Source organism: Tamandua tetradactyla, chromosome X (assembly GCF_023851605.1).
Source record: "Tamandua tetradactyla isolate mTamTet1 chromosome X, mTamTet1.pri, whole genome shotgun sequence".
In the NCBI taxonomy this organism is placed as follows: Eukaryota; Metazoa; Chordata; class Mammalia; order Pilosa; family Myrmecophagidae; genus Tamandua; species Tamandua tetradactyla.
This window is the reverse complement of record NC_135353.1, coordinates 4818742-4838065: the sequence shown is the minus strand read 5'-3', so window position 1 is coordinate 4838065 and position 19324 is coordinate 4818742. Positions and strand designations below refer to the sequence as shown.

Genomic DNA, 19324 nt, shown 5'->3' with positions numbered 1-19324 from the left:
AGACACTGACAAACCCTCTCCTACACTCTTACACAGTTTCAGAGATACATTCATGCACTCACACACACATGCACACTCACACATACACACATATTCACACACAGCAGCTAACACACGCTATCATGCACACTCACCAACGCAATGGAAACACACTCACATTCACACATCAGCACACACATTCACAAACACAATCATAAACTCTGGCTGGGTTGGGCCGCCCTGAGCTCCCACAGTGCAGGGAGAGCTCCTGGGGTCTCAGGCTGCTGCCCGGTGTCCCTCAGCCTCCCTCCCATGTCCTGTCCACCTTTCTGGGGGGCTCCCAGGCCACCACCAGTGCCCACCTGCGACCTGTCACCTGGCTCCCTCCCGCCTAGAGGACCCACGGCCCCTCCAGGGTGGGGTTCCAGGCCCCTGCCCCCACCCCTTCCCCAGCAGACCCGCCCTCAACTGCCCCCATCGAAAGGAGACCCGGAGAACAGTCAATGAACTTTATTGAAGAGAACCATAAACGAACTCGTTTAGAAGGAATTGCAACAGAGAACTTGGAAACTCCACTAAAGGCCAGAGGCCCCGGCGCACCCCCTCCTCCTGGGGTCCCTCATGAGGGGCCTCAGACGCCCCCACCCCCCAGCCCCCAGGCCACGTCCTCCCTCCCCGAGGGCCCCAGGACGTGCCTCCCGCCGGGACGAGGGCCTCTGGCCATGTGCACTCCCACGGGACTTCACAGAGGGACACTGGCAAACACGGCAGAGAACATCAGCACATCGAGGAAACGGAGTCACAGACGTCAACTGGGGTGCGACTTCAACACAGTCCCCGCGGAGCTCCCCGCAGCCCCGGCTCCTGGGCCGTCCTTGCTTCCCGCGCTCCGAGTGAGGGCCGGCCGGGCCCCCTCCATCCTGCCCGCCGTCTCCTGGGCTCGGGGTCTCCTGGGAACAGCTGCTCAGATAAGAAACACACAACTCCACAAGCACGAGCAACAGCCGGCCCACCTGGGCCCGGAAAGCAGGGCCGAGCTCCCCAGACGGGACACTCGGCCGCGAGGGTACAGGGCGCCGGGGCGACCAACGTCCACCCCGGGGTGAGCACAGCAACGGCTCTGCCCGGAACACGGCTGGGGGTGGACGAGTGCTGGACACGTGGGTGACTGCTGGGCCCAATGAGGTCCGGGCGGGCACCAGGACCGGGAGCAGCAGGCCCCAAGGGGTGGGGGTGGGGCGGGGTCCCCCTACTGGGAGACGCCAACAGGCAGCACCTCGGGATGGCCTCTTCCCCACTAGGGTCTCCCAGTTCAGGGCGGGTGGCAAATGCCCTCAGGCGCCCTTCATCTGGGCCTGGGGTGGGGGTGGGGGTGGGAGCGGGGGCCCCGCGGCTCAGGAGTGCTTCCTGGCAGGCTGCCCAGCGGCCAGGGTTGGGGCTGGCTGGGGCAGCGGCTGCTGACTTCCAGCTCGCAGAGGCATCCCGGGTTCTCCTGTGGCATGAACACAAGCAGAGCAAAACCAAAAACCCCTACCCAATACCCTTCCTGCTGCCCCTGCTCCTTTCCCTCTCCCTCCTCTCCCCCCTCCTGCTCCTCTTCTCCCCCCTCCTCTCTCCTCCTTCCCCTCCCCTCCTCCTCCTCTATTTCCTCCCCCTTCCCTTCTCCTACCTGCCCCCGCTTAGGCACCAGAGTTTCCCTGCACACCTGCTTACACCAAGGCCAGCTTGGGCTCGCTGTGCACCGGGTCCCCACAGCCCTGCCCCCTCCCGCCCAGCTCGGCAGAGGCTCTGACCCACGGTCCCCCCCCTCCCCCGACAGTCCGGCTCTCCTTGCCCAGAGCCCTTGCTGGACGCTGGGGGAGGCCAGTGACCAGGGCCTACCGCTGGGCTCCCAGGGGCCTGGTGGCTCCGGACTTCACTCGCGTAGGGGCCTGAGGGCGCCACCTTCCTGGGGCCCCTGGGAGGCCGCGTAGACGATCCCGAAGACGGTGTGGACCCTGCGCTCCATGCCCTCTGGCGTTACCTCTCCGCCGCGCGGGGCTTCCTCACTGTTGCCGGCTCTTCCTAGCATGGGGGGCACTGCCCCAAGCGGGGGTGGCCCCAGGGAGGGCTCCTCCAGGCCCCAGGGGGGCGGTTGGGGGCCGATCCCCATGCGGAGCTCAGAGCCTACAGGGTGGGCGTTCAGGGGAGGCCCGATCATGTGTCCGATTCCGTGGTGGAAGCCTCTGGCCGCACCTCCTTTACCCTCAGATCTGGGCACTGTACTCGTACTACTGGGTGCGGCAGGCCCTTGCTGGTGGCTCTGGCTCGTCGTGGGTGGCATGCTGCTGGCGCCCACTGAAGCACGGGCGGTGTCGTCGATGGAGTCCCCTCCGGCTGGGAGAGGGCTCGGGAGCTCGGTGTTGACCCGGCTGCCCTGCTCCTCCGCCCCGCGGTCGCCTCCAGCTGTCCCTGCAGCCGCCCCCCTGCCCGTCCTCCGCCCGGGCTGAGGAACGCCGCCCCGCTCTCCTGAGCCTACTTGGGCTTGGGCTTGGGCTGGCTCGCGTCTCAAGCCCGGCTCCCGTTTCCCGCCTCATTCGCAGCCTGTCTCCTCTGCTTTACCAGGGCCAGGTTCGGGGGATTGAAACACAGCGCCCTGATGTGGCCGTCTTCCCCGCAGCCATAGCAGAACGTGTGGCGTCTGCGCCGTCCTGGGCCCCGGGAGCCCGCCCTCAGCACGCCCCCGCGCCGGTGCGGGCCTCTGCCCCTGCGGCGCCGGGACCGCCGCGAAGGCCTCGCCTGGACACTGCCCCCCAGGACAAGGCCGGGGCACGCCCTGAGCCCGCTGGCTCGGGCGGGTGGCCGGGGGGCGGGGGCGGGCCGCTCCCTCTCCGGACCGAACGTGGCCTCCCACTCCTCCTCCTCGCGCAGCAGCTTCACCAGGGCCAGGAAGCCCGGGGGCTTCCTGCGCTGTCTCAGCAGCTTCAGCCGGTCCCGGAGCTTGTCAGTCAGTGTGGCCCCCCCCAAAACTTGCTTCAGGCGAGCCTGGTTCACGTTCCTCCGTGACACGGCGTTCTTCTCTACCGCTCTTTGGAGCAGGGGTTCCAGGCGTAACACGAAGCTGGAGACTTTCTCCCCTACCTCCTGCTGGGCCTGACAAAATTTCACCTGGGCGATCTTGCGGCTCTCCACGGGTCCGAACACCTGCTGCAGCGCCGCCAGGCACTGCTCCACCGTGACAGCTGCGTTGCTGGCCCGCAGCCCGCTGACCACCTGCAGGGCGGGCCCCCGCAGACATTCCACCAGGCGCCGCCTCTTCTCCCCCTCCGGCACCTGCCACATCTGCAACACCTCGGTCGTATGCTCGAGCCAGGCTTCAAAGGCCAGCGCCCCCGGGATGGACACGGTGTTCCCAGAAAACACTCTCAGTTCTCGGTACAGCATTTGCTCTAGCAGAGGTTGCACGGCAGCCCCCAGGGTCTGGGCCCAGGTCCAGAAATCAGGTGAGATGGCCAGTCTGGGGGCTGGGCAATCGGCCTCGGACCCCAGAACCCTGTTCATGTCCGACACCGTCCGCCTTTCCTCCTCCAGGAAGCGGTTCAGGCGGTTGAGGAATTCCCCGTCGGAGTTCAGCGGCTTTACCACCACTCCCCAGGGCCCCCCCTTCCCCGGTATCTCCCTGGGGACCAAAGCATAGTCGAGATCTTGCGCCAGCTCCAGGAGAAACGCTTGGGCGTTCTCCTCCCTCCGAAACATCCTGCCGATGACCCTGTACTTGCCCAGGTGCTTGAGAGCCTCCTGCAGCGTCTGCTCAAACTCGTCCTCGCCACAGTCCTCGGGAATCCCCAGGATGAGCATGGACCTCTGCGCGTCCAGATGCTCCCCCCTACACCAATCCTGCAGCAGGGTCAAAGGCATGGCCCCGGGTCTCGCGGATGCTAATTGGGGGCGGGATCAGAGTGGGATGCGGACAAATCTGGACCAGCAGCTCTGGCGAAGGCGGAAAGCCCCAGAAACGCACAGCCTGTGAATACCAAGGGGCGAGAGCGAGGTTAATTCCTGACCCCACTCCCCCCACCCCGACGCCTCCTTGCACGCCGCCGGCGCTGCGGCCCCGGAATCCGCTCGGCCGGCCCCTCCCCCCACCTTCCTTCCCAGCCCTCTGCCGGGTGCTGCAGCCGTCCCGGGAGGGCCGAAACAGCGGGGTCTCGCCGGGCCAAGCCCACCCACCCCCCTGCAGCCCCCATCCCGTACCGGTTCCCCGGGGCGGTTCCCTTCCCAGTGTGGGTCCCACGGTGCGCCCCTGTCTCGCGCTCTCTCGGCCCTCGGCGCCCCGACCCCCACCCTCTGTCGCTCGCAAGGCCCTGGACGTGGGCCCGCCCCCGCTCCGGCTCCTGCCGCGGTCGCGCTCCCGCTGCTGCTCGGGCTCCCGCTCCTGCTCGCCGCGGCTCTCTGCAGTGCGGACGCGGGGCGGGGGCGCGGCGGCGGCGGAGCGCGGACCCTCGCGTCGCCCGGGAGACCGCCGGGCCATTGGCGCGCGTGGGTCACGCGGCCGGGCTGTCGCCGCCGCCGCGGGCGCCCCGAGCCCCCGAATGACGTCATCCGTTCCCCCCCCCCCCGCAGAGCTTCGAGGGGGCGCGAGCCCAGGTGGGGCCGCCGGGGGTCCCAGAGTCGGTGCCCACGAGTGCGCGCGCCTCGTGCTCGCCTCCGTCCCGCACCCCGGGCCCAGCTCAGCCCCTCGCCTCGAAACGTCCCCCAAACCCCCCCACGCCCCCCGAGACGTCGGCGGCTGTCCACAGGTCCGAACACCTGCTGCAGCGGGTTACCTTGCTAGGGCCTCTTTGTCTGTTCCCGCCCTCCCGTCCCCATCCGGGTCGGACCCTGAGCGGCGCTCGGCGAGGAGCCCCCGGCCCGGGTCTCGTTCAGAGGGACAGATACACTTGCGCCCACGCGCAGACCCCAGCCCCGCATCTGTCCACCCCGCCGGCCAACGCGTTTCTCTCATACTCCCGGGGTGGCCCGGGTGCCTGGGGCCCCAGGAAGGGTGAGGAATGTGCTGGTCCGCCCGGGCCGCTCCATGGCAGGCCTGCCAGTCCTGCGGGCCAAGAAACTGCTTTCCCGACACCGGGTCCACCACCCCCACCCGCCCACCTTAGGCCTGTCTTCCTCTACAGGTGGGGACCTGGGTTCTGCTGTGTCAGTCAGGTCCCAGACGACAGTTGAACTAAGGGAGTGACTGTTCTACAGGCCGAGGGCACCGGTGTTCTGAGTGTTCCTGCCGGGCCCCACCCAGTAAGGAGGGCCTTGGGGTTGATACGCAGCTGGGGCCCACCCACCCAGCCAGGTCTGAAAAGCAATGATGTCCTGGGTGATAGCACAGAGCTGCCCATGTGACTTCCCACCCGTTCCTGGGTGGCCAGTATTCTGCTTGTCTGCCTACCTGGGTCAGTGGACCAAGAAACATTGACCCTCAAGGGCTTTCCCCTGGGTCAGACGAGATAGTCATTTCTAAAGGGCCATCATTTTCTTTTGACTCCTCAACGAACCGTCTGAGGTTGGTATTATCATTATCCTCATTTGACAGGTTGAGGCTCAGAGAAGCTAAGGGACATGTTCAAGGTCACATACCTTATTACAGGCAGAGTTGAAACAGGATCCTCTTGGTGCCTGAAGGGGATTGAATTGTGTACGCCAGTTTGGACATGTCCTTGGTCTTGGCCCGCATTCTGGTGGGTATGGGTCCATTGTAAAGAAGATCTCATCAAGATGTGACTTTAATTAAAGGATGACCCAACCAAATGCAATTGGACTTTAATCCAGATTACTGGAGTCCTTTACAAGCAGTGAAGTTCAGACAGAGAAGCTCCAGGGAGCAGCTAGAAGTCAAGGGACTTGTAAGAGAAAGGAGAAGACACCACCATGTGCATTCCCATGTGATGGAAAAGCCAAGGACCAAGGACTACCGGCAGTCAGACACAGATCACCACAGGCTTTGGGGAGAAAGCATCACCTTGCTAACGCCTCGATTTTGGACTTCTCCTAGCCTCAAAACCATAAGCCAATAAATTCCCATTGTATAAGCCCATCCATTTTATGGCATTTGTTTTAGCAGCCAGAAAACAGAGCCCATCACTATTTGATTAGACCACTGGTTGCTTCATCTACATTAACATTTTTTTTCTCTTGTCCTCTTGCAATCGCTGTGAAAACTCTTCCTCTCAATTTACTAGCTAGAATATGAACTCAATTTCAAAATAATAGGTTTTCTTACTTATGATCATATAGGAAAATGGCAAAATTGTCTTCCTCCCAAATTAGTAACTTGCTTGCCACTGCATAAGGACGTTGCTGGGATGCTTTAAGAGACAATCATATCTGCCTTTTTCCTTTAAAAAAAAAACATTGAAGAGGTTATTCTGAATCCATTTCTGTCACAAAAACACTTGGTTGCCAATTTCCAAATCAGGATTTTGCGCTCATGGAAAAGGCAATGAAAGAGCGTGGTGGCCTGGAAGCTGCACTCTGATCCACGCTCTGCCATTTACTCATGGTTGACCTTGAGCCAGTCACGTTCCCTGAGCCTCAGTCTCCAACTCTTACATTGAGGACATGAAAGTTCCGTTTGGGGCCAATCGAGTCTGAGGACCTGCTGAGACATCAAGGGGAGATCCTCAATAGTGTCAAGGCAAAAGGGGTATCTGAAATGATTCAGGGAAGAAGTCTGTAGAGGTCCCAGCCCAGTGCAGTGAAATTTTTTTAACATTTTTACCTTTAATAATCATGAAGAACATTTGCATAATACATTATTTGCTATATGTATGGCCTTTTTATACTATTTTCAAGAAAAGAGTATTTTTTAACTAATAATAACCCAAAGCTTAATTAATAGGGCTGCAGCAGTCTTTCTTCTTTCCTTGGTCCTTGGATTTCATTAAATGATGGTATCATGTTCATTGATGGTTCTATATGAATGCCTCTTCTTGAATAATACATTTTGCATCCAAGGTAAAGAATAAATAAAGCTCCCAGTGTTAATACAATACCACCAACAAAGCTGCCAATGTCAAATTTCGATCTTTTATTTTCCTTAGAATTAACTGTGGCTGTGATTGTTACAATGAAGAAGCAGACATCACTGAATCTCTGAGGACAACACTGGCCACTGAGGATGTTGGGATGTGCTTCATGAAATACTTGTTATATTTGCTGTAGACTTTAAGGTGGTGGAAGTATTTGTAGAGACCGTTAGTCTTATTATGTTAGATGCTGCTGTGGATTCTGTCAGTTTGCTTGAGACTGAGGCAACTGCTGTTGTTAACTGTTTCAAAGTGTCTGTTTGGGCTTGCTAATGCCCCCAGAATGCAATATACCTGAAATAGATTAGCTTTTACAAAGGAGATTTATTAAATTACAAGTTTGCAGTTCTAAGGCCACAAATGTATCTAAATTAAGGCATCAAGAAGAGGATACTTCACTCAAGAAAGGCCAATTATGTCTGGGGTTCCTCTGTCACATGGGAAAACATATGGAGATATCTGCTGTCCTCTCACAGCTTCTGGTTTCAAATGGCTCTCTCAGCTCCTGTGGTCCTTCTGGCATCTCCTGGAGAGGTTTCCTTCTGCATCTCCAAACCTCGGAATCTAGGCATCTGCTCTCTTTTTCATCTCTGAGCATTTTCTCTCTATATGAGTTCTTTTAAGGACTCCATTAAACTAATTAAGACCTGCCTTGAACAGGCAGGGTTGCATCTCATGGAAACCACCTAATCAAAAGGTCCCACCCAAACGATAGGTCTGCCCCCAGAAGATTGGATTAGGATTAAGAGAGCATGGCTTTTCTGGGGTACATAACACTTTCAAACCAGCACAGTGCCCTTGGATGTTTCACTTGTATGTCTGGAAGGCAACTGTAGGACACCCCTGTTAAGTCGGCAATGGGCTTTTACAGAAGTATAGAATTCTTTGAGTTTGTATCTCCATCCAGATCTGTTGTGCTGTCCACTGTGGCCCCCAAAAGCTCTAACCCCTGCAGCACCCCCAGGAGCAATGTGGCCCAGGCTTCTCCTGTGCCAAGTCCCATTGTTCTGAGGGCAGGATGCAACGCCACATGGGTCCCAAACCGAGGTAGTGGTGGGGACAGCAAATCCCCCCCCCCACAGTACCATCTTCTCATCCCCTTTGGCTGTGCACCTCCCCTCCTGTCACCTGCCTCCATATAACCAAGTAGGGTGCAGAATAGACCAAATAGGATGTCCTGGAGTCAGGAGAGAAGGATTTGGGAACATCAGGGTCAAACTGATAGATTTTAATATGTTTACTCTGAGAAGCTTTGGAACTGCTTGGGCATCTCAGTCAATCCATGCCCTTCTTTGTAGGCTCCTCTTTAGACCACAAACCATGTCTTGCATGTTTTAAACTTTATGTAAATCATACATTCTCTGTTTTCATCTATTTTATCCACTGATCATTAAGTGTGTACACAAAAAGTGTACAACTTTTTATTGTAGTAACATATATACAACTCAAAATGTCCCATTCTAACCGCTTTCAACTATACAATTCTGTTTAGACTCACAACATCTTTTTTATCATCCTCGACACCCATTGAGAATCACCATTTTGATACATGCAAATATGGCTCATTAATTTTCACTGCTGTACAGTATTCCACTGTGTTTTTGTGCCAAAGTTTTTTTTAACAACTTTCCCATTGATGGGTATTTGTTTCCCATTATTAGCTGTCACAAACAGTGCTGCTCTAAATACTCGGTGAGAGTTTCACTCGAGTTTATACCTGGCACTGGTATTGCTGGGTCAAAGACTATGTTTAAGACATATTGCCAAATTGTCCTCTCAGTACCTTTCCCAATTTTTAACCTCACCAAGCCACAGGTAAACACCAATAGTTGCTACTATGTGATTTTCAATGTTGCCAATCCTGAGATACGTCCATTCTTAATTCCTTGGGCTTTCATTTTGTGTTTCTCTGATTATGAATGAAGTGTAACACCTTGGTTAGAGAGCCATTTCTGATTCCTCATCTGTGAAATTCCTTTTCATGTTTTTTCCCCACTTTGCAAGTGGGCCATTTCTCCTTTTTTATTCTTTCCTAGGAGTTCTTGAGGTGGTTTGCGTAATTCTTCCGGGTACTATTGCCATATTACTCCCAAAACATTCTGGCTGAAAACAAACATTTTATTTTGCACGCAGTTTTGTGAGTTTGGAATTTGGGAAAGGTTCAGCTGCATAGTTTTTCTTGGGGTCTCTCAGGTGGTGGCGGTCAAAAGCATCCAATGTTTTACACCCAGATTACAATTTCTCCTCTGGATCACCATTCTTGAATCCATGAAGTTTTTTATTTGGATTTTAAGAAATTTCCAGGGATAAATACACAGAAGGGCAGAATTTACTTGTTTTACAATTAAATTTAAGTAAAGCTTGGCCATTATCTGGTGCCATTTCATGTGCTTCCTTGTATCCTGGATGATATTCTTCCTAACCAACAGAAGTCCAAGGCCACATTGGGTCTTAGGACAGTGTAAAGTTGCAATTGTCAACTTGTGAAAATCCTAAAATTTTCATATGAATAGACAGATGAGAAGAATATTCAAACCCTTGGCAGCTCTTGCAAAGACAGCAGAAACCCATCCAGCTCAATACAGCGTCTAGCTGCCACCCCACCCCACCCCCGAGTCAGGCGGGACCCCGCAGGTTCAGGGCCAATCTCTACTAGTTTGGCCCAGGCCACCCGCACTTCCGACCAACTGGCTGCAAACACAAGAGTTCCTGCCACCTCTTTGGGTTTGATAACTCACTAGATCAATTCACAGAACTCACTGAAAGCATGATACTTATGATTATAGCTTTATGACACAGAGGGCAAGGTTCGGGAGGGTCTCAGACACAAGCTTCCATGTCCTCCCCAGTGGAGTCAGGTCACCCTCCTGGCACAGCGATGCATGTTCTCAATCAGGGAAGCTCAGCCTGGCTTCATGTGTCCCAAGTTCATGTAGGGTTTCATTACACGGGCTTGACCTTTGAAATCACTGTCCATGGGGTTGAACTGAGACGGCAGCCGCCTTCCCCAACCTCCGGGCGGATAGGCTGCAGCCCAAAGCCCCCACCCCCTAAGCACCTGGTGGGTGTCTCTGCTGGGGCCAGCCCCACCCTAAGACCGCAGGTAAGGCTGCCTGGTCCCTCTCCTCTCATTAGCATATCGGCTCTCAGGGGTGGTCCGGGGCCCCCCAGGAAGACCTAAAGGTGCGCCTACCACAGGGAAATGGCAAAGACTCAGAGCTGCCTCCCCAGGGACTGCGGACAAAGACAAACCAAAGTTTTCCTTATACTGCAATGGTGATCACTTGTCAAAATTTCATCTCTCTCTCATTAATGAGGGAAACAGCAGAATGGGAGGGCTTGTTCAATTAAAGAGTTGAAGAACTCATTGTTTTGGGTGAAATAGATTTTGAAATAAGATTGCCAAGTTAGATACAAAACTGACTAAGGTCCTGTGGGACAGTAAGACCATTACACATTGCGGTTATCTCTTCTATCATTCAGGAAGAAAAAATAACTACCCTTTAATTACTTGACAAGATTGCAAAGCGTCTAGGTTCCAAACAATTTTTCTTCAAAGTTACAATTCTGGCAGCAGTCAGATGACCCCAGAATTAGAAAAATTTCTAGCCTAATGTTAAAAATGCACTCACTGTTTTGCATTACTTTTGTGTTTGGGATAATTTCCCTGCACAATGGGGAGGAGCACAGAACCCGTGATAGTCCAGCGCTGTGAACTGTGACCCTAAAAGGAGCTTTGAGTGGATGTATTATTTTAAAATATAAAGGTGTCCCAAAGAGAAATAAATGGAACCCAAGAATCAGTTTGGAACTGCCTGTTTCTAAGAGGAGGCAGAGGGGTGATCATACTGTGGAAGAGAAACATGGAAGGAAAGCAAACAGGTTCATTCAAACCTTTGGGCCCTTATGAAAACACAAACTAGAAGAGAACTGCAGAGTACCTATGTACTATGATTGTTTCATTAAGATTTGTGGGTTATATTTGTTATATAGCAAGCTTGGGACTTTGGGGTCCCTTGTTTGCTGTCCTGGGGAAAAAAGTGGTTTCTCTTATCTCAGGCTGATCTTTACTGTCACATCTATTTCACTTGGTCAGCTGGGGTCACCTTGATGTGGCCACTCTAGAGCACATGATCACTGGAAGGTCCCCATGAATTAGGTTGAACATGACGTTACTGGAGAAGACACGGGAGGCTCAGTGATGGTGCAAGCTTGAGAGTTGTCCAGCCTGCCCTTAGAATGGTGAAGGATGCTCAGTCTGTGCAGGCAAAAAGCTTGGTGCTGCTCACTTGGAATTGGTACAGTTTAGCCTGGATTTGAAGTAGCTGGGGTATCCTGACCTGGCCAACATTTCATCTAGCTGTTCACTGTGCTGGAAGCTTTAATAAATTTACAAAGGCATGAAGTTCTGTCCATGCCTTCCTGGTGCTGTCATGGGCTCCCACCCTGGGCAATGATGTTATATGCGTATGAGGGTGGGGTGGGCTGAGGTGATGTTGATATGGTGATAGCTGGTGCCTAACTATTCATTTCTGGTTCTCTGGTCTAGGACCCCTGGAAATTCCCGAAATGTCATGTTTCCCATCTGTGCTTGGGGCAGACATGCAGTTTCACATTTGGCGTGGGGTGGTCAGTGTTCAAAGGACACTGAATTCACAAACCAGTATGGTTTTCTATCCCAAGTGTCCATTTAGGGGATTAGCATCTCTCCTTTAAACTTTTCTGTTTTCCACTTATAGCATCACCAGTGATTCTAAGCAATGAAGACGTGGGGGTAGGAAATATGTCTGATGAGTTTAGCAATTCCAGCACAGTGTGCACCTTATCGATTATTACAGCACAAGTTTAAGTATGCAAAAGTTTTTTTCTATTGGTAAGAAGTGAATAGAAATAGCGACCTCACAAGATAGAAAATAGATTAGAGGTTTCTGGGAAGATGACAGAATAGAGGGTTCTGGGATGTTGATGGAATAGGATAGGTCAAGTTCACCCCTGGTCCAAGGAACAGCTAGAGAAGGGAGGGAAGGTGAATGAGATGGCAATTTCAGGCTGTAAGTGACCCAGGAGGGTCTTCTACACCACCTAGGGAGGCCCTGGTTACAAAAGCTGAAGAATTGAGATGCAGAGAACAGGAGACCATCCAGCTGGTGCAAACAGCCTAACATGCCCTTTTACAAATGGAAGTCCAGAACCCTCGCGGAGTGCAGGGATGGGGAGACCAGGACTAGGAAGGTCCTACCTCCGTGTCGCCCATGCCACACCCTGCTCCCGCACTCCAAAGTCTGCCTGAGCTGCACCATATACACACTGCCCCCACACCGCACCTCTACCACCCCACAACATGCCCCCCATGCTCAAAGGCACCTGTGTAGTGTCCCTAGCCTGTGCCTATACCTGAGCTGCAATGCATCACCACACTGTTGTGCCCTGCCCCATGCCCCACATCCTGCCCCACATCCATCCTGCAAATACAAAGCTTTAGACTACTGAAGGAAATCAACTTACAAAGTAAACCAATCAAGGAATTCACATGCCACAAAGACAACAGAATATCACTAAGCATAGCAAGATGCAGACAGAGATAGCCCAGTCTAATGGCCAGATTAAAACACCAGAGGAGACACAGACTTTGGAACAACCAATCAAAGATGTTCATGTAACTCTACTTAATAAAATAAATGGATGCCTAATGACATAAAAGATGAAGAAGAAACTAGAAGAGCATAACGAGCATTTTAAAATAATAAATAGAAAAATAGCAGATATCACAGAGATGAAAGATGCTGTAGACGAAGTAAAAAATATACCTGAGACAACAGCTGATTTGAAGAGGTAAAAGAAAGAATAAGTGAACTAGAGGACAGAACAACTAATTTCGAACATTCAAAATAGAAAATGGCAAAAAAGATGGAAAATTTTGAATTCAATCTCAGGGAAAAGATGGACAAAACAAAGCAGTCAAATATAAGAATCATTTGTGCCCCAGAAGGAGAGGAGTAAAGGGCTAGGAAGATTAGTTGAGGATATAATAGGGGAAAACTTCCCAACCCATATAAAGGACATGAATATGCAAATCAAAGAAACCCAAGGGACTCCAAAAAGAAAAAATCCAAATAGGCGTTTCCCAAGACACATACAAATCAGTCTGTCAAATGTTGAAGAGAAGCATAAAAATCCTGAAAGTGGCAAGAACGATCTAACACATAGAAGGGAAACCACAGAAGACTGAGTTCAGACTACTCAACTGCCACTATGGAGTCAAGAAGGCAGTGGGATGATATACTTAGAATCCTGAAAGAGAAAGAGGTCCAGGAAAGAATCCTGTACCCAATGAAATTGCCCTTCAAGACAGAAGGAGAGATTAAAATTTTCACAGACAAACAAATCCTGAAAGAATTTGTCAACAAGAGATTGACCCTATAAGAAACACTAAAGGGAGTTCTTCCAGTTGAAAAAAAAAAAGACGGAGAGGGAGGTCTGGTGGAGGGCACAGAATTGAAGAGTATCAGTAAAGGTAACTTTAAGGATAAAAAAGAGATAGAGGGAAAAGAATATATATATATATCAGACAAACTAAAGCCAAAGGATAAGAAGGTAGATTCAAGAAATGGCTTTTCAGTAATAACTTTGAATGTTAATGGAATAAACTTACCAATTAAAATATACAGCTTGGCAGAATGAGTTAAGAAACATAATCCAGTTATATGCCACTTAGAAGAGACTCATCTTAGACACAAAGATACACATAGATTGAAAGTGAAAGGATGGAAAAAGATGTTCCACACAAGTTGTAACTAAAAGAAAGCAGGAGTAGCTATACTAAAATTGGACAAAATAGACTTTGAATGTAAAGACATCATAAGAGACAAAGAAGGACGCTATATACTAATTAAAGGGTCAATTCACCAAGAAGATATAAGAATCATAAATGTTTATGCTCCCAATCAAGGAACTCCAAAGTGCATGAGTCAGACACTGGCAAAACTAAAGGGAGCGAGAGATGTTTCAACAATGGTAGTTGGAGACTTCAATACACCACTCCCCTCTATAGATAGAACAACCAGACAGAAGATCAACAAAGAGATAAAGATGTTAAACAGCTTGATAAATGAATTAAACCTAACAGATATATATGGGTCATTGCACCCCAAAGCACAAGGTTATACATTCTTCTCTAGTGCTCATGGAACATTCTCTAGGATAGATCATATGCTGGGGCACAAAACAGGTCTTCACAAATTTAAAAACATCAAAATTATTCAGAGCACCTTCTCTGATCACAGGAATAAAGCTGAATATCAATAACCGCCAAAGAACAAGATCTTTCACAAATAGATGGAGATTAAGTAACACAGTCTTGAACCACCGGTGAGTCAAAGAAGAAGTTGCTAGAGAAATCAGTAGCCATCTGCAGATGAATGAAAATGAGAATACAACATATTAGAACTTATGGGATGTGACAAAGGCTGTGCTGAGAGGGGAATTTATTGTGCTAAATGCCTATATTAAAACATAAGAAAGAGCAAAAATCAAGGATTTAACTGCTCACCTGGAGAAACTTGAGAAAGAGCAGGCAACTAGCCCAAAGCAAACAGAAGAGAAATAACAGATTAAAGCAGAGTTAAATGAATGGAGAACAAAAGAACAATAGGCAGAATCAATAAAATCAAAAACTGATTCTTTGAGAAAATCAATAAAGTTGATGGGCCACTACCAAGACTGACAAAGAAAAAAAAAACAGAGAGGATGCAAATGAACAAAATCAGAAAAGAGAAGGGGGCCATTACAACAGACCCTGAAGAAATAAAAGAAATCATAAGAGGATACTATAAACAATTATATGCCAACAAAGTAGACAATTACATGAAATGGACAAATTCCTGGAAACATGAAAACAGGTTACACTGACTGAGGAAGAAATAGAAGATCTCAACAAATGAATCACAAGTAAAGTGATTCAGTCATCAAAAATCCTCCTACCATGAAAAGCCCAGGGCCAGATAGCTATAAAGGGTAATTTTATCGAATAGTCCAAAAAGAACTAATAGTTAAGTTCTTAAAAGAACTTGCTCAAACTTTTCTAAAAAATTGAGGAAAAAGCAACACTACCTAACTTATTTTATGACGCTAATATCACTTTAATACCCAAACCGGATGAAAATGCTACAAGAAAGGAAAACTACAGGCCAATTTCCCTAATGAACATAGATGAAAAAATTCTCAGCAAATACCAGAAAATCGAATCCAACAACACATTAAAAGAATTATTTACCACAAGCAAGCAGGGTTTATACCAGGAATGCAAGGATGCTTCCGCACAAGAAAATCAATTAATATAATACAGCACATTAATAAATCAAAAGGAGGGAATCACATGGTCTGGTTTGATCTTGAAAAAGCATTTGACAAAATTCAACATTCTTTTCTGATAAAAACACTTCAAAAGATATGAATCAAAGGAAACTTCATCAATATGATAAAGGACATATATGAAAAACCCGTAGCCAGCATCATACTCAATGGAGAGAGACTGAAAGCTTTTCCCCTAAGATCAGGAATGAGATAAGGGTGGCCTCTGTCATCACTATTACCCAACATTGTGCTAGAAGTTCTAGTTAGAGCAACTGGGTGGGACGAAGAAATAAAAGGCATCCAAATTGGATAGGAAGAAGTAAAACTTTCATTATTTGCAGATGACATGATACTATACTTGGAAAATCCTATGAAATCTACAGCGGTTACTAGAGCTAATAAAGAAATTCAGCAAGGTGGCAGGACATAAAATTAATGTGCAAAAATCAGTAACTTTCTATACAAAAGAAATGACCTAATAAGAAGTCAATTAAAGAAAAAAAATCCATTCAAAATAGCAACTAAAAGAATCAAGTACCTAGGAATGAACTTAACTAGGGATGTAAAGGACTTGTATACAGAAAACTACATAACATTGTTAAAAGATCAAAGATCTAAATAGATGGAAAGACATTCCCTGCTCATGGATAAGAAGGTTAAATATAGTTAAGATATCAATTCTACTCAAATTGATCTACAAATTCAATGCAGTACTAATCAAAATTCCAACAACCTATTTTCTGAAGATTTGGAAAAGCTAGTTACCAAATTCATGTGGAAGGGAAAGAGACCCCAAATAGCTAAAACCATTCCAAAAAAAGAATAATGAAATGGGAGGTGTCATGGTTAGGTTCATGTGTCAACTTGGCCAAGTGGAGGTACCTGTTTGGTTGGGCAAGTGCTGGCCTGTCTGTTGCAATGAGGACATTTCATAGAATTAAATCATGATCATGTCAGCTACATCCACAGCTGATTACATTTGTAATCAGCCAAAGGAAAGTGTCTTCTGCAATGAGTAATTCTTAATATGATCACTGAAAGCCTTTTAAGGAGGATTCGGAAGAGACAGGCTCTTCCTGTCTCTCCTGTGAAGTTCGTCCAGACCCTCCATCAGAATCATCCGCTTCACAGCCTGCCCTGCGGATTTTGAACTCTGCGTTCCCGCGGTCACGTGAGACGCTTTTATAAATTTTATATTTGCGAGTGTTCTCTGTTAATTCTGTTTCTCTAGAGAACCCCAACTAATACAGGAGGATTAACACTTCCTGACTTTAAAACATATTTTATAATAAGCCACAGTGGTCAAAACAGCATGGCACTGGCACAAAGACAGAGGTATTGACTAATGGAATTGAATTGAAAGTGCAGATATAGACCATCAAATCAATGGTCAATTGATTTTTGTAAAGGCCCCCAAATCCACTGAACTGGGAAAAAACTGTCTTTTCAATAAATGGGCATGGAAGAACTGGATATCAATAGCCAAAACAACGAAAGAGGACCCTTAACTCACACCCTATACAAAAATTAACTCAAAGTGGACCAGACACCTAAGTATAGGAATGAGCACCATAAAGCTTCTAGAAGAAAATGTAGGGAAACATTTTCAAGACCTAGTAATAGGAGGTAGCTTCCTAAACTTTACACCCAAAGCACAAGCAACAAAAGAAAAAAATAGATAAATGGGAACTCCTCAAAATTAAATTTTTCTGCACCTCAAAAGACTTTGTCAAAAAGGTGATGAGGCAGTCAACTCAATGGGAGAAAGCATTTGGAAATCACACATCAGACAAAGGTTTGATATACATAAAGAAATCATATAACTTGACAACAAAAGTTCAACAACCCAAAATAAAGTGGGCTAAAGATATGAATAGGCATTTTTCTGAAGAGCAAATGCAGATGACTCAAAAGCACATGAAGAGGACTTCTGGGAAGATGGTCAAATAGAATAGCTCAAGCTTAGCCCTGCTCCATGTAAAATGTAGAGAAGGGACAGGAGGGTGACTGAGGCAGTGATTCAGGAGTGCAGCTGACCTGCGAGAGCTTCTGCACCACATGCAGCAGCCCTGATTGCAGAGGCCGAGGAACTGAGAGGCAGAAAGCTGGAGCCTGGGGCGGAGGTGGAGCTGCACAGTCCATGGGAGTGCATGGATGGGAGCCCGGGAATAGGAAGTAAGGCACGCTACCTTAAAGTTCCTGGGGAACGCTCCCCTCAACAGCACAGCCCCGTGACCAGCAACTCACCCCACACCCCATGTACCCGAACCCTGTCATCTGCTCCCATTCCCCGCATTCCAGGCACCCCCACCCCACCAGCCTGCAGTGCACATATCTGCCCCCCGCCCCCACCCCAAGTGCAGCCCAACCCACCTCTCTGGTACCCCTCCCAAAGACTGCCACCCCCTCCCGGTTCCCCTGCAGGCTGTTGCCAGTATATAAAGGCTGCGGGCACTAAGCTCCATACCTAGGCTACCCCTGCCCCTCCCCATAGTGTTGCTCAGCCTCACGCCACCCCCATTAAGCTCTGCACATTCATTTATGGCACTCCCAGGCCCACGCATGCGCAAGGGCCCCCAATCACATACATCATCCAACTCTGGGAACTGCACTTTACAGCAGTCCTAGAACTGATCAGATACACATCCCTCAGCCACACTTTGCAGCTCTGAGGAAGTGCTGACCTGCACAGCCAGGTCACATCTGCCCGAAATCCACGAAGGCATAACGCTGACCTGCTGCCACAGCTCTATGCCTGTGCACACATAGGACTCTGTGCCTTAGACCAGTGCACACCAGGGTTACGCCCCCCCCCCCAGAATGGTGCACCAGCACAGCTGCACCTTGCTTGGGGCCTGAGCACCCACATTCACAAGCATCAGCCTAACATCCCCAACCTGAGCCCATACCTGCCCTGAAACAAATCACCACACTGAGTGCTCCACTCCGTGCCCTGCTCCCTGCTGTACAACCTTCCTGCAAACACAAGGCCTTAGACTACTGAAAGAAATCAACTCCAAAAGTTCATCAATCAAGATATTTAATGCCACGAAGACAGCAGAAGGTCACTAAGCATCTCACAATGCAGACAGATATAGCCCTGCCTAATGACCAAATGAAAACACCAGAGGAGACACAGACGTTGGAACAACTAATTGAAGATGTTCATACAACTCTACTTAATAAAATAAGTGGGATAGCAAATGACATAAAGGAGATCAAGAAGACTAGAAGAGCACAAAGAGGAATTTGAAAGAATAAATAGAAAAATAGCAGCTATCACAGAGATTAAAGACTCTGTTAACCAAATAAAAATCATACTAGAGGCACACAACACCAGATTTGAAAAGACAGAAGAAAGAATAAGTGATAAAGAGGACAGGATAATGGACTTCGAAGACTCAAAACAGCAAATGACAAAAACGATGGAAAAAATTGAATGGGAACTCAGAGAAATGATAGACAAAACAAAGCACACAAATATAAGGATCACTGGTGTCCCAAAAGGAGAAGAATGGAATAGAGGGCTAGGAAGAGTAGTTGACGATATAATGGGGGAAAATGTCCCAACCCTCATAAATGACATAAATATACAAGTCAAAGAAACCCAAAGAACTCCAAACAGAATAAATCCAAATAGGCCATCCCCAAAGCACATGCTAATCAGTCTGTCGAATGTTGAAGAGAAGCAGAAAATCCTGAAAGCAGCAAGAGAGAAACAATCTACTACATACAAGGGAAATCAAATAAGACTGAGTTCAGACTACTCAACTAGCACCCTGGAGGTGAGAAGGTAGGGGGAGAAAGACTTCCAGCCAAGAATTCTGTACCCAGCCAAATTGTCCTTCAAAATTGAGGGAGAGAATAAACTTTTCACAGGCAAAGAAGTCCTGAAAGAATTTGTCAACAAGAGACCAGCCCAACAAGAAATACTAAAA

At 49.0% G+C, this 19324-nt stretch overlaps 1 protein-coding gene across 1 annotated transcript; it reads right to left on the bottom strand.

The window, feature by feature from the left end:
• Positions 1-2526: 2526 nt before the first annotated feature.
• On the bottom strand, positions 2527-3876 carry PNMA3 (PNMA family member 3). The gene has a single exon (XM_077145157.1). It carries the CDS (start codon positions 3874-3876, stop codon positions 2527-2529), a length of 1350 nt encoding a protein of 449 aa, XP_077001272.1.
• Between the last annotated feature and the right edge of the window lie 15448 nt (positions 3877-19324).